Source organism: Ahaetulla prasina, chromosome 11 (assembly GCF_028640845.1).
Source record: "Ahaetulla prasina isolate Xishuangbanna chromosome 11, ASM2864084v1, whole genome shotgun sequence".
In the NCBI taxonomy this organism is placed as follows: domain Eukaryota; kingdom Metazoa; phylum Chordata; class Lepidosauria; order Squamata; family Colubridae; genus Ahaetulla; species Ahaetulla prasina.
Window position 1 is genome coordinate 10,898,792 of NC_080549.1, and position 14,494 is coordinate 10,913,285.

The window sequence follows — 14,494 nt, forward strand, 5'->3', positions numbered from 1 at the left end:
CGCACGGCCATTTTTCTCCCCCCCAGCATTTTTACCTACTTCTCTTCTTCCTCCCTTGTTTTTTTTTTCTGAGCTAGAAAAGTCATTGGTTAGAAAGGTGACAGGCTTCTACGACAAAGGAAGTCAACGGTATTGTGAAGTGACATTGCCTTCTTTTTCTAACAGTGCTACCACCACGTTGTTTTCCATTTCTGCCAACATGTGTCCGATTCATATTCGTATCCGTGTTCATTAAGGGGAGAAATGGAACAGGGAGGACTCTTTGGGGAAAAAAAACCAGCAGCTTCCAGAGAACATTACAATACGAACAATAAAACTTCAATTATTATTATTATTATTTTACACGTCCATTGTAAATCAGTTGTGTTGGCTGTGCTCTGGAAGCTATTCAAGTTTCGCTTTCCTCTTCATTTCTGTGTCAATTTATTGTTGGCTTGCCTTTGTATCCCACGCCGGGCATAGAGCGGGCTGCTGTTATGAAGGACGTAGCGTATTTATCCTCACATTTCTCCATTCTTCTCTTGAGCATTGGTGCATTGACAGAGATTGGGTTTTTTCCTTCATGTATTTAATTTGAGGAACCGGAATAGTTTCCAGGGGTTTTCTTAAGTTGTCTGCCTTCAAAAGTCTCCCAAATGCAAGACAATAACTCTTCATCGCTGAGTTCATTCAACTCTGTCATATTCAGGACGAAACCCATGTTGGTTTTGTTTTTAAGAATGAGAGGGTCTTTTCGAGAACTTACCTGCAAATCAGCTCTGAAGCATTTAAATACACAAAAGGCTTTGGAGTGGAATATTGAATCTTGCTGACTATTACTGTAAGGACAAATAATCCTTTTATTTGTAATCCAGAGGAGTTTTGCAAAGAAAGAGTGAGAGGAATCCTCAAACAAGAAGGACATTGAACTGACTATAAAGAGACTTGAAAACTATCCTTTTTGTTGAAGGGGGCATTATAAAGAACTGACTGAAAGTGTATCCTAAGTTTAGTACCTGCCATATTTCTTATTTTCTTAGTTCCAATTTGTAAACAGTTGTTCATAGGTAGAAAGGATGCATTTGTATATGTTGGGGGTGGAATTCATATTTAAATTACCGTATTTTTTGGAGTATAAGATGCATCTTCCCCCCCCCCCCCCAAAAAAAAACTGGGTGAAAATTTAGGTTTGTCTTATAGACTGAATACATGCATTGTTGGCCTCCCAAACCCTCCACGCGTCATGTTTTTGCCCTCCCAGGCCCCCAGAAGCACTCTGCAGTGCTCTGCATGGCCCATTTTTGTCAAAAATGGGCCCGTTTTTACAAAAAAATGCACCCATTTTTCGGCTCCCATTTTTTGGTTCCACACTTTGTGTTTTCGCCCTCCCCAGCCCCCAGAAGCACACAAAACGGGCCACGCAGAGCACTACAGAGTGGAAAGCAAAGCTGGCTGAGGAACTCTGGGAGCTGAAGTCCACAAGTCTTAAAGTTGCCAAGGTTGGAGACCCCTGTCTTAGACCGAATAGCCAACTTTTCATTCCAATGCTCTGTGCCACTTTATTGGCTGGGGAGGGAAAGTAATTTGTGGAACCCAATGGTCTGTCGACCCATAGATCTGAATCTAGCATGGATGTATTTGTGAATGTTTCTCTCTGTACTGTAAACGGACTGATTTTTTTCAATCTTTCTCCATTTTGTTAGAATAATGGAGGTTAAAAAAAAAAACAAGTCAGGATGGAAGCTATAACAACATGACAACTGTTCCTTTTTTTTTACATTTGTCATGCATGACTTGGTTATTCCACTGGAATGGGGCAGTAGCAAAGCTGACTTAGCATAGAGGAGAACATGCATTGAGCATTAATAGAAAAACACCACTTTAACAGCAAGGTTGACTCATCCTTCCATCCTTCCGAGGTCAGTAAAATGAGGACCAAGATTGCTGGGGGAAATAGGCTGACTCTGTAAACCACTTAGAGAGGGCTGTAAAGCACTATGAAGTGGTATATTAGTCTAAGTGTTATGGCTATTGCCCTTCCTTCCTTCCTACTTTCCTTCCTTCCTTCCTTCCTTCCTTCCTTCCTTCCTTCCTTCCTTCCTTCCTTCCTTCCTTCCTTCCTAGCTAACTCTGACCACTGCCAACAGTTTGATTCCCACCTGTTCAAGGTTGACTCAGCCTTCCATCCTTCCAAGGTGAGTAAAATGAGGACCCAGATTGTTGGGGGCAATAGGCTGACTTTGTAAATCGCTTAGAGAAGGGGCTGTGAAGTAGTATATAAGTCTAAATGCTATTGCTATTGCTATCACACGGGCTGCTACCTATTTGCTAAAGAACAAAGGTCACTAATCTCTTTTTTCCCCTTCTTTCTGTCATTAGAAAAAAAAAATTAATGACACATTTATTGAATTTGAAGTAGAAGAATGAAAAGGTATGACTTAATTATTCCCTTAATAAAATGTTAACCTTTATTTGCATTTGCATTGTTCTTGACGTTTAACTTCTGTATGAAATTGCTTCCTTCCACTTCAGGTGACAATTATGAAATTTGTAACTAAAATTGTTATGAAGGTCAAGTAGATCTTGGGTTAATTTTCAAGCCCTCTTCAGTTTTTATTTTAGTGTTTTTTTTTTAAGTACAGTATGTTCACTGTGCTGCAATCACGACACTTAGCGAACTATTATGTTTGTTCTCTGCTTAATGTTAGTTTATTAAATACAAAAGTGCAATAATACACAAGCAACAGCAGAGCAGAAGTTCCAACATACAGTGACACACACAATCAGGCGCGCGCACACACACACAGTAATTGTGTAAACTACTGCTCAGACTTTTTTGTTTACCCTTTGTTAGGAGGTTTTAACTATATGCCCATTGTGAGTTTTCATATGAGCTTCTAATTCTTGATGCATCTCCAGAATAGCAAAGAGACAGTTTTATTGGATTAGGAGTTATGTAGTTTCTCAAAACTCTATTTGCAATGTATGGGCCATGCCAGTCCAAGGATGCCTTGTGTTAATAATTTATGTTTTATTGGGATTTATTCTGACTAGAATTATTTGGTTTTTGTGAGCTCACTCCTTTTTACTTTATCATATTTTTATGATTCTGCATTTGTCGAATCCTAAAATAGAGGATCCCGTCAGGATTCGATCTCCGATTTCACAGACGTTTTTCACTCACAAATGTTGTTCTGTGTCATTTCCAATGGGATATTGTTCTGTCCTCCCTCGCCTCTGTCCGAGTGATGGCTTAATTAGCCAGCACTATCAGCTCTGGCAGCAGAATAGCCAGCGTCTGCCAAGAGCCTCCGTTATCTTCCACGATGCTGGTGAGTCACCCAGGAACAAATGTCAGCTCAATCAGTGGATTTGCCTGATACAAAGAGACACACCAGCTCTTGCTGCCTTTTATATACTGTGGGGTGTGGCTCCATGACTCGGCACTTCCTAGGCCTGCCTCACCCTTGCTTCTGTTGTTCCCTCCTCTCCTGCCTACGAAACCTAGGGTTCAACCAAGCCTGATTGCCGTCAGCTGGGTCTGAAGGCGTGGCCTGGGGGGGGGAAGAGTCAGGGGACGGAGGCCTCATTATCTCCTCCACCTGGCCTGCCTCTGGCTCCTGGAGCTGAGCCAGGGAAGTCAGTGCTCCCGAGGTAAGTCCTGACGGCCCTTCCCCCTCGCTGTCCAAGTCACTTTCTGGCAGCAGGCCCGGCTCCAAGTCACTTTCTGACAGCAGGCCCGGCTCCAAGTCACTTTCTGGCAGCACGGCCGGCTCGGGGGGGCGCAGACACAACAGATATAATGGTAACTATTTCCTTTGCTTCAAAACTCCAGCATCCTAGCCACAGACTGCTGGAGATTAGGAACTCAAGCAAATACTTCATTTCTTTCAGTTGTACATGTGCGAACTCGAATCGAGCAAGCATTGATAAAATATGGAACGTTTTTCTATCAAATATTGATAAAGGAGAAATTAGAGAATAGGTCGGTTCGTGTTATTCATTCAAACTTCCTTAACCACAAGAACACAGTTTTTCCAAAAGTGCCAGAGAACAATACGAAAAGTTATCGAACATGCATAACAACATGATCAAGCTGTACGATAATTTGGGAGACTATTATACTTTTGATTCCAAATCTGTGACCATTGAAGAATTCTTTGGAGATCTAAGCACATTCCGGACGTTATTTTTGGTAAGTAGAAATTCATTGCTCCTTATGCCGATAAATATATTTGTGCATGGTTTTTTCCCTAGAATATTGTCCACATTCTGTTGGTTAGCATTCCTTTCAAATCCTTGAAGGAAATGGATCACTAATATACACGCTGCATATTCAGCTTGCCATTCGGTGTTCTGCTTTATTCTATCCTTTTTCTGCCCTTAAGATCTGGAATTTATATATCGTTATTTCTTATATTTCAGTGTATTTATTGGTGAAAATGTGCTGCAAAATCTTTATGGGGAAAATAGTTTTCCATTGTGTAAAATCTCTACAAGAATCCTGTGGTCGGGAAGCAGTGCTGGATTAATCAGTTCTATCTTCTCAGACCTATTTAAAGTATGAGCACGTTTAATTGGGATTTAATTGATTTCAGTAGGATTTGGGTATTGATGGCTTTTCTTCACGTTTTTCTCACTTGCATATGAAACTTACAAATCCCTAAACCTGAGTGGCAAAATCAACCACAACCACGAAAAAAGCAGTTATTTGTAATCCCAGTATATACTGTTCTGTTGAGAGATATTTAATTTTCAGAAATGATTTTGCAGGAATAGTTAAGCTGGAGCAAATAACTACTTGCAGAATTTAAAGCATTCTCCCTTTTTTTAAAAAAAAGGGGGATTACTCCACTTAACAATTTCCATTAATTATTATCCCCTCCAGCTCTTGCTAATCATGAACTATCCAAGGCGATTCCTAATAGTTCTTACTCTTAGAAATAGCTTTTCATGGAAGAGGTGCTTCTAAGAGATATAGTGTCAGTAATGTGTTGTTTTTTTCTCACTTAATGTGGTTCATCAAACATCCAACAATGAGTTGACTTTTGTAACGATCAGAGAAGCTCAAGGATCATAATATAATAGCTTTGTTTAGTAACTCTTGGCCCTGTTTTGTACTCTTAACAGCAAAACAGAATGGAAGAGAAAATAGTTGAGGCGTTTTTCCAGGATATATTTATAGATTGAAATGATAGTTTTCTGAAAGATACTGACATCGCGACCACTGCTTCTCTTTTCTCAGTATGTCAGATATTTTCCACTTTTCAAAGAGGAAAGGAAAGACTAGCTCAAAATCCTAGAGCATGGGTGTCAAACTTGCGGCCCACTGGATTCATCACGCGCTGGCCACTCCCACCCCCGGTTTAGCGAAGGGTGGGGAGAGTTGTAGTATTTATTTATTTAATTTATTTATTTACTTAATCACATTTTTATACCGCCCTATCTCCCAAGGGACTCAGTACATCATGTGACGACAATGTGTTGTCGCCAGTTTGACACTCCTGTTCTAGAGTATTGGTAGATAGAACTAGAATTTTGAGTGATCCATAAAAGGCTGGAATAATGTAGTCTTTCTTGAAGCTATAGCTTGATTTCATAAGTCATTATAAGATATGAGAAGTAGATTAAAAACACACACACACAACAACAACAACAATCCTGGAGCCCCGTGGATGTTTAAGCAGTCTAGAACGGCTTGTCGAGAATTTACCTGACCAATCCTGTAATAATACATTTATTTTAGACTTACAGAAACTTTATTTCAGTCATTGACCAATAAAGGTACAAATGGTATTCACAGAAGTTGCTTGTTTTATTGAATGCACTTTATTGCTCAATGACCAATGTATTGGTTGCCTTTTCTCAGTGGGTTCAAGGTAGTTATGTAGGCAATGTCTTTGAAAACTTAACACCACCACAACAACTGTGGCAAAAAAGGTCATAAAATGGGGCAATTTCACTTAACAAATGCTTCCCTTAGCAACAGAAATCTTGGGCTCAATTATGGTGGTAAATCCAGGACTACTGTTATTGTGATGAGCTAACATAATATTCCCCTTGTAAGTGAAATTAATCCATTAGTAAAGGGTTGTCAAACTCAAGGCCCATGGGACGGATGTACTTAAATCTGGCCCATGGGGCCAGCCGGGAAAAAGCAAAGGACTGTGTCTCTGGTGGCCAAAACGAGGTGAGGGGTATAAATAGCAAAGGATTGGCCCCCGCATGCCCCATTTTGTCCACCAGAGTGCTGCAGGAGGCCGTGCTCTGGCCGCACTTTCTAGGCTGAAAACAGGGCGCACAGGAGCCGTGCCTGGCCCCCCACGCACCATTTTGGCCGGCACGGAGCCGCAGGAGACATCCATCCGTCTCCCCCTCCCCATCCAGCCCGTGGAGGAGAACTACAATGATGATCCGGCCCTCAAAGAAATCCAGTTTTAAACCCCTGTATTAGTAGAAGCCCATGACACAACAAAGCAAAATAACTCATCATGCAAATCCCATGTTCTTCCTTTTATTCCGTACCATAATCAGAATTCTAAGATTTATCTGGGCCTATCAGGTAGACCCCCACCACTCCATCTCCCTGTTTTGCTTCCTACCTCTTTAAATTGGGCTCTTGCAGATGTTACTCCCACCGGCTGCCTCTGGGTTGTTGTAATTAACTGCATCATGAGGAAGGGATGGAGAAAGGCATATGCTCCAGAATACGATGCTTGCCTTGAGGGACTATTCAAACTGTCTAGAATTATCAGGGCTGCTCAGCGACTTGCTGTTGCTTTTAGCACACCGAAGCCTACCGCCAGCAGCAAGCTTTAATCTGTTGAGTAGCTATCAACAGTTGGTGTGCACCGCAAAACAGTTCCCAACTTTACTACATTCCTTTTTAATTTTTTTGTTGACTCCTAAATAACAATAGTGAGTTTGTGTGTGTGTGTGAGAGAGAGAATGAGAGAGAGAGAAAACAAAAGAGGAAAAAAAAACGAGAGAGAGAACAAGGGAGGGAGGAAGAGGTAGAGAGAGAACAAGAGAAAGAGAAAAAAACGAGAGAGAAAACAAGCGAGGGAGGGAGAGGGACAGAGATAACAAGAGGGAGGGAGCAGGAGGGAGAGAGAGAGAGAACAAGAGAGGAGGGAGGGAGAGAAACCAAGAGGAAGAGAGAGGGAGGGAGAGAGAGAGAGAACCACAGAGAGAGGTAGAGAGAAACAGAGAACAAGGAAGCTAATATTTTAAACAGTAAATTTAAATTTACTGTTTCTATTTGTATTTTTACAGGTCTGTAATAATAATATGAATGTTGATGAATAAGGCCTACAATGCAGTAGGTGTACTTGTTTACCTATAAAACTAAACTGACATCAAAGTTGTGATGGTAAAGATTTATGTAAGCTAATGATACAAAGAGATGGTATATGTCTACAGACCAGATTAATTCTCCTTGCAAGCTTGTTACCATTCTGTTAGTGTATTAAAAGCCTAAGAAGGACCTGGATGATTATAACAATCGTTGCTCTGTTTGTTATCACCCAAATGAATGAATGACTGATGAGATCAGTACCCGAGAATGATAACATGTTAGGTAACAGTAAATTTAAATTTCCTGTTTAAAATATTAGCTTTAATGAAGGAGTGAAATGCTACTGGTTTGCACTGATTTGGGCAAACCGGAAGTAATAAAAGCTATTGGTTTGGGCAAACCAGTAGTGAAAAAAGCTACCAGTTCGTCTGAACCGGTATTTCCGACAATCAGCTCTGCTGTGCAATTTATATTCGCTAAAAAGCAGAAATCCTACTTTCTAGCAAATCTAAATCACGCAGCACAGCTGTTCCTCCCTCACTGTTCTACTTACCTTCTTAAGCCTCCTTTTTCTGCACAAAGCACGTGTTTGGTGTGCACTGCATATGCACACACACACACGCAGTGTGCATTTGGTGCAGAGTGCACATGCATGCGCAACATGCATTTGGTGCACTCTGTGCATGTGACACACAGCATTTTTTTGGCGCACACTTCGCATGCCTGGGTAGCGAACCGGTGGAAAACTGTTGTGATCTGCCAGCAGCCTGCAGATCTGGCAGTGGAGTCAGACAGTGAGGAGGCTGGGGAGGAACATGGGCAGTCCTGCAGTCTGGGGAAGGCCTAGACAGAGGCTCTGCATCGGAGGCAGAGAGGGCCATCTGGGAATGATGCACGGACTCCAGAGCCCCCAGAGTCAGACAGCAGTGATGCAGAGGAACAGGAGAAGCCTATTCCTAGTGCACTCATGCGCAGAGGTGCCAGAAGGCAAGAGCAGCAAAAGCAAAATGGACGACTCAGGAGTAAGGCCAGGAGATGATTAGCCCCTCCCATAAGGCTTAAAAGAGAAACAAAAGCACTTGGGGCCTTTTGCAGGAAAGCAACATTGCTAACTCTGTTTCCAGTCGGCATCTCTTGTTCGTTTCTGAACTTTGTGGGGCTTTACCAAGTAAGGTCTTTGGCAGGGTGCCAAAGAAGGTAAAGGTTGGTGATTATCCCGAAGGACTTCTTCCAAAGGACTTTTGTTGCAACTAATTGGGACTCAGCTGGGAATGAACATCTGCTGTTACAATAAAATAGGTTTATTTGGGATTAATTGTGTCTTGTAATGACTCAGTAAGCCTAGGTCACAATACAAACCGCGGAGGATTTCACCATTGCTTTTATGCAGACATTGTAGGAGAATTAAAAGTTGTCTAATTAGATATAATAAAGGATTTTAGAGATTTTGCAACCATCCTAGATTGATTGAAAGGTTTTTCACCAGTGGCACTTTGTGCATTAGCAAACGCGTGGGAAACACTGAAGTTTTTCTTTTTCAAAATTAGAAGAAGAAGGTTAACTACCGTTCTTTTAAGGACAGCGTGAAAACAAGAACATAAACTGTGTATCCGTTTGGGTCTTCCGTTTCCTCTCATAGGTGAACTTCCAAAGAAAATGTTCTCTTTCAATAAGTTATTTTCATGCTATTAGTAAACATCAAGAAGAAAGGAAAGTATAAAGCTAGCTGGGTGGATCTTACAAAAGGTTCAGACCTTTTCCAATTCCTTTCTCCTTTGTTGCTGCTATAGATTAACATGAAAATGTTTTCTGCCTTTGGGACTTGCTATTTAGGAAGAAAAACAAAGTTATGAGATGCCCTTGAATTGCTTATTTACTTGTCTTTCTTCCGCTACTTTGGAATTTTATCCAAGAGTTACTTTCTTGTATTTCAAGCAAACTTTGAATGGTAATTTGATCTCCTTGGTAGGATTTTTGTCCACCTCAGTTTTCTACCTGTATGATCTTTATTTGAAGGGGAGACATTTTCTATAGGTTAGAGCCTGGCAGCACAGCACATTATGGGAAATAATGCCAGCAAACCTTTTTTTTTTTTTTTAAATAAACACTAAAATGGACCACGGCATGAAAGAATATCATGAAGTGTTAATACCACTTTATAATGCCTTGGTAAGGCCACACTTGGAATATTGTGTTCAGTTTTGGTCGCCACGATGTAAAAAGGATATTGAGACTTTAGAAAGAGTGCAGAGAAGAGCAACAAAGATGATGAGGGGACTGGAGGGTAAAACATATGAAGAACGGTTGCAGGAACTGGGTATGTCTAGTTTAATGAAAAGAAGGACTAGCAGAGACAGGATAGCAGTGTTCCAATATCTCAGGGGCTGCCACAAAGAAGAAGGAGTCAAACTATTCTCCAGTGCACCTGAGGGTAGAACAAGAAGCAATTGCTGGAAACTAATCAAGAAGAGAAGCAACTTAGAACTAAGGAGAAATTTCCTGACAGTTAGAACAATTAATCAGTGGAACAACTTGCCTGCAGAAGTTGTAAATGCTCCAACACTGGAAATTTTTAAGAAGATGTTGGATAACCATTTGTCTGAAGTGATATAGGGTTTCCTGCCTAAGCAGGGGGTTGGACTAGAAGACCTCCAAGGTCCCTTCCAACTCTGATATTATTCTTATTCTTATTATTATTATTATTATCCCTGCGTTGAAATCTCATCGGGTGTCAAGGGTGCTCTGATGTCTGACTCCGAAGGCAGTTGATAGCTGGCTCCTGCCCCACCCTTCCTTTTGATGACGCCGCCTCTCTAATCTTCTGAAGCGCGGGTCAATCCAAGCTTGATTATTATTATTATCAGCTGGGTCTGAAGGCGTAGCCTGAGGAAGGGAGGAATCAGGGGATGACGGCCTCATTACGTCCTCCGACTGGTCTGGTTCTGGCTCCTGGAGCCGAGCCAAAGGAATCGGTGCTCCCGAGGTAAGCCTTACCGGCCCTTCCCCCTCACTTTCGGAGTCATTTTCGGGCATGGGGCCAGGTTCGGGGGCTGGAGTCACAACACAGTGTTTCATATTCATTTCTTTAACATGAATTAAATGGGGGCAGAGGACGAAGAGAGCTACAGGGTAGAGCTGTTTGAGAATCTGCACTATGGCAAAAGTACGGGAAAAAAAAGGTCCCAAAGTCTTTCTAAAATCTTTCTACCAAGAGGGGTCCTTGGTGCTGTCAGAGCTTGGCTGTTGTTCTGTAGACATTTCTTTACCCAACTAGGTAATATCATCAGTGCACTGATATTACTTAATGGGGTAACAAAATGCCTGCAAGAGAACAGCCAAATTCCGACAACACCAAGGAACCCCTCCTTACAACCTCGAGCTACAAATATTCCCCTTTATCGATCTCTCTCTTTTTTTAAAAAAAAAATTATTTTAATCACCATTCTGAACGTTAACAAGGATGGAGTCCAACAGTTGGTGGACTGTACGAGTTTTGCAGAAAACTCATTCTGTATTTCAAAACGGGATGATTAAAAAATACACCTTGCATCCTAAATATATGGAAAACAGTTTTGAACCAGCAGCTAGTTGAATAATTGACAGTGTGGACAGATGGGGTTCTTGGTGGAAGTTATTCAGAATCAAAGCCACTTTCCGCATCGACAGTAAACACTAATTGTGAATTTGTCAACACACAGGGGATTTCTTTTAGGATGGCTTGTGAGGTTAGATTTTGCAGTTGCCTCTACAAAATAATTGAATTAATACATTGCAGAACCAAAATCAATTGTCAGAGATGAAATAGAGGCTTTCATTACAGTGGTTCATGCCCCGTCCATGTCAGAATTCAGATATGAATATTAACTATGAATTGGATTTCATGATGTCTCGTAAGGGTGCCACTTCTTCAAATGAATGAAATGACCCTGGTCTTTTTCAGGACTGGACAATTTACAGACCCAAATCTCATCCTTCAATACGTTCACGTATTCAGTCAGAATAGCAACATTTTTAAGGTGTGATTATTTCATTTTCCTTCCTTTTTTTTAAAAAAAAATCAGTCCTTCTTGATGTTTGTAATTTGTAGTTTGTTTCAAGTGGGGCTGTTTGAAGCAGGATAGTTATTTCTTTTGGCCTTTCGTGTAACGGAATCCATGAATGTGAATCGTATATGGCCAATTAATTTGATCTGTAAAATATTCTCAGCAAACGGGCTTTGTTTACATGTCACAGCTATTTATTTCCTAGGAAATGAAATGCTCTGAAGGTGATCGTTCAAGGTTAAGTAGATGAGCATAGCAGAAGCTGGAATCTCTGGCAACGGGGAAAGCACGTTTCACCCAAAAAATTTCCCATTGGAAAATATCAAAATAACGAATCCTTATGATTTATATTGATATATTGACCATCAATTGTGTTGTAAATATTGTACCTTGATGAACGTATATTTTCTTTTATGTACACTGAGAGCATCTGCACCAAGACAAATTCCTTGTGTGTCCAATCACACTTGGCCAATAAAGAATTCTATTCTATTCTATTCTATTCTATTCTATTCTATTCTATTCTATTCTATTCTATTCTATTTTTATGAATGGGAAATACCGCAGGGACCTTAGTCAGTATAATTTTGAACTCCCCGATCCCTTATTAGAAGAGGCTTTTCTTACCTGTCAAGGTTGATGTTAAAAATGTTCTCAGGATAATTCTCAAAAATAGATCCAGGAAGAAGGAAGATCAAATCAGAGTGATGAAAATAAAGCACGAGTTTTAGTAAAGCAAATAATAATAATAATAATGAAGCCCAAGATCAATGGAAAAATTCACCTCTACAGATAGAATAGAATAACAGAATTGGAAGGGACCTTGGAGGTCTTCCAGTCTAACCCCCTGCTTAGGCAGGAAACCCTACACCACTTCAGACAAATGATTATCCAACATCTTCTTAAAAACTTCGAGTGTTGGAGCATTCACAACTTCTGGAGGCAAGTTGTTCCACTGATTAATTGTTCTCAGTGTCAGGAAATTTCTCCTTAGTTCTAAGTTGTTTCTCTCCTTGATTAGTTTCCACCCATTGCTTTATGTTCTACCCTTAGGTGCTTTGGAGAACAGCTTGGCTCCCTCTTTTTGTGGCAGCCCCTGAGACAGCATACACAAATGCAAGCAATAGCATCCTTGAGGATAACAATGACCGGCTGGTTTTTTATTTTTTTGTCCTTTTCTTTACAAATAGGCCTTGACTTGTGTCCCAATTTATTTTTTATTTATTTATTTAATTAAGCCCCCCCCCCCCAATTTTCATTGCTAAGCAAGACAGTTGTTAAGTGAGTTTTAAGTCTGGCTTTGGTCCCCTTCTTTTCAAACAAAACACGGTGCCGTATTAGGCACTTTTTCTTCAATACATTTTACAGCATTTCGTACCGTTCGAAGATTCAAGGTTGAATGGGCATCCACCTGAGCAACCAGCAACTTTTTTAAAAAATAAGGAATATTGCTTTGACGTTCCAGTTTCCACTTTGCGTAGCAGGCACACTTTACAAATAATGTTAACAACTTGTAGAAATAGATACCTGTATAAGGGGAGGCGATCGGAAGGTCGGCAGTTCAGCGGTTTGAATCCTTAGTGCCGTGTAACGGGGTGAGCTCCTGTGACTTGTCCCAGCTTCTGCCACCCTAGCAGTTCGAAAGTAGGTAAAAAATGCAAGTAGAAAATAGGGACCACCTTTGGTGGGAAGGTAACAGTGTTCCGTGCGCCTTTGGCATTTAGTCATGCCGGCCACATGACCACGGAGACGTCTTCGGACAGCGCTGGCTCTTCGGCTTTGAAACGGAGATGAGCACTGCCCTCTACAGTCGGGAACGACTACCACATATGTGCGAGGGGAACCTTTACCTTTACCTTTTTATAACACTTAGAAGAAGAAAAATTCTGGGTACTCCTAGAATCTAGTGAACTGCCTTTCACAAATCTGAAGTTAAATTCTCACAGACAATATCTTTTTTTTTTTTTGTCACAACATTATATACAAGCACATACAATGAAAGGGAACAATAGGACAGGAACGATATGCACTTTTGTGCACACCCCTTATAGTCCTCTTAGGAATGGGGTGAGGTCAATGGTAGACAGTTTTTGGTTAAAGCTTTTGGGAGTTTGAGAAGAGACCACAGAGTCAGGTAGTGTATTCCAAGCACTAACAACTGTTACAAAAGTCATATTTTCTGCAATGAAGATTGAAGCGGTTAACATTAAGTTTGAATCTATTGTTTGCTCTTGTATTATTGCATATAGATAGATAGATAGATAGATAGATAGATAGATAGATAGATAGATAGATAGATAGATAGATAGATAGATAGATAGATATAGATAGATAGATATAGATATAGATATAGATATAGATATAGATATAGATATAGATATAGATATAGATATAGATATAGATATAGATATAGATATATAGATATATAGATATATAGATATAGATATATGCCAGATATTATCTGGCCATTACTTTTGTTTTATTATTCATCCCTGAGCTATTTTTTAAAAAAAAACAACACAAAAGATAAAGAATTGTAATTATTTCAGCTTCCAAGCTGTTGATCGGGTTCGGTGCTTGTGTGACTGTGTGATCTTCCAAGGAGATTTTTAGTTTTTTTTCTTGTAGAAAGCAAAAAGCAAGTGACTTCAAAAATTTCAAATGTCAGGGCCTTGGATAACTTGGATCTTAGTCTTGGTCAAACACCAGCATCTTTGTGTTGCTAATTCAGGTGCTCACCTTAAATCATTCAGTCTTAGCACTTCTGAACTGACTCCTTTGATCCAATTTGTGTTCAAATAATAACACAGGCGACTTCTGCACGGAGTGTCTTCCTACCAACTCGTCAAATCGCCGGAGTTCTATAAGCAGAGACAGAAGAGGCTAAGACTAGTTCAAGACTGCGGGTTTGGAAAGGGAGGTGTAAAAATCAGCATTTCGCTCACTGCAGAAGGATGTATTTTTGCCACACTGCTTTTTTTCTTCTTCTCCATATTGCTGCTTCCGTACTCTTTATCTGCCAGTTAGAGAGTTTTATCACAGTAATTTGGCTTGCCAAGAATCATAATCTTTTATGACATCCCTCAGAAGTTCTATGTCAAGCCTGATGCTTCTTGTGCACCGTTCAGTGCAAACTGGGCCTGTTGCTATTGTTGTTATTTTTGATTCACACCAC

At 40.4% G+C, this 14,494-nt stretch overlaps 1 protein-coding gene across 2 annotated transcripts in view; it reads left to right on the forward strand.

The window, feature by feature from the left end:
• The window catches only part of DIAPH2 (diaphanous related formin 2), a 415,247-nt gene that overhangs the window by 239,344 nt on the left and 161,409 nt on the right, over nt 1-14,494 (forward strand). For both annotated transcript variants that reach the window (XM_058154563.1, XM_058154564.1), the window contains one exon: nt 4,009-4,174. In XM_058154563.1, coding sequence (XP_058010546.1) covers nt 4,009-4,174 — 166 coding nt within the window. The remainder of the gene's footprint in view (nt 1-4,008; nt 4,175-14,494) is intronic.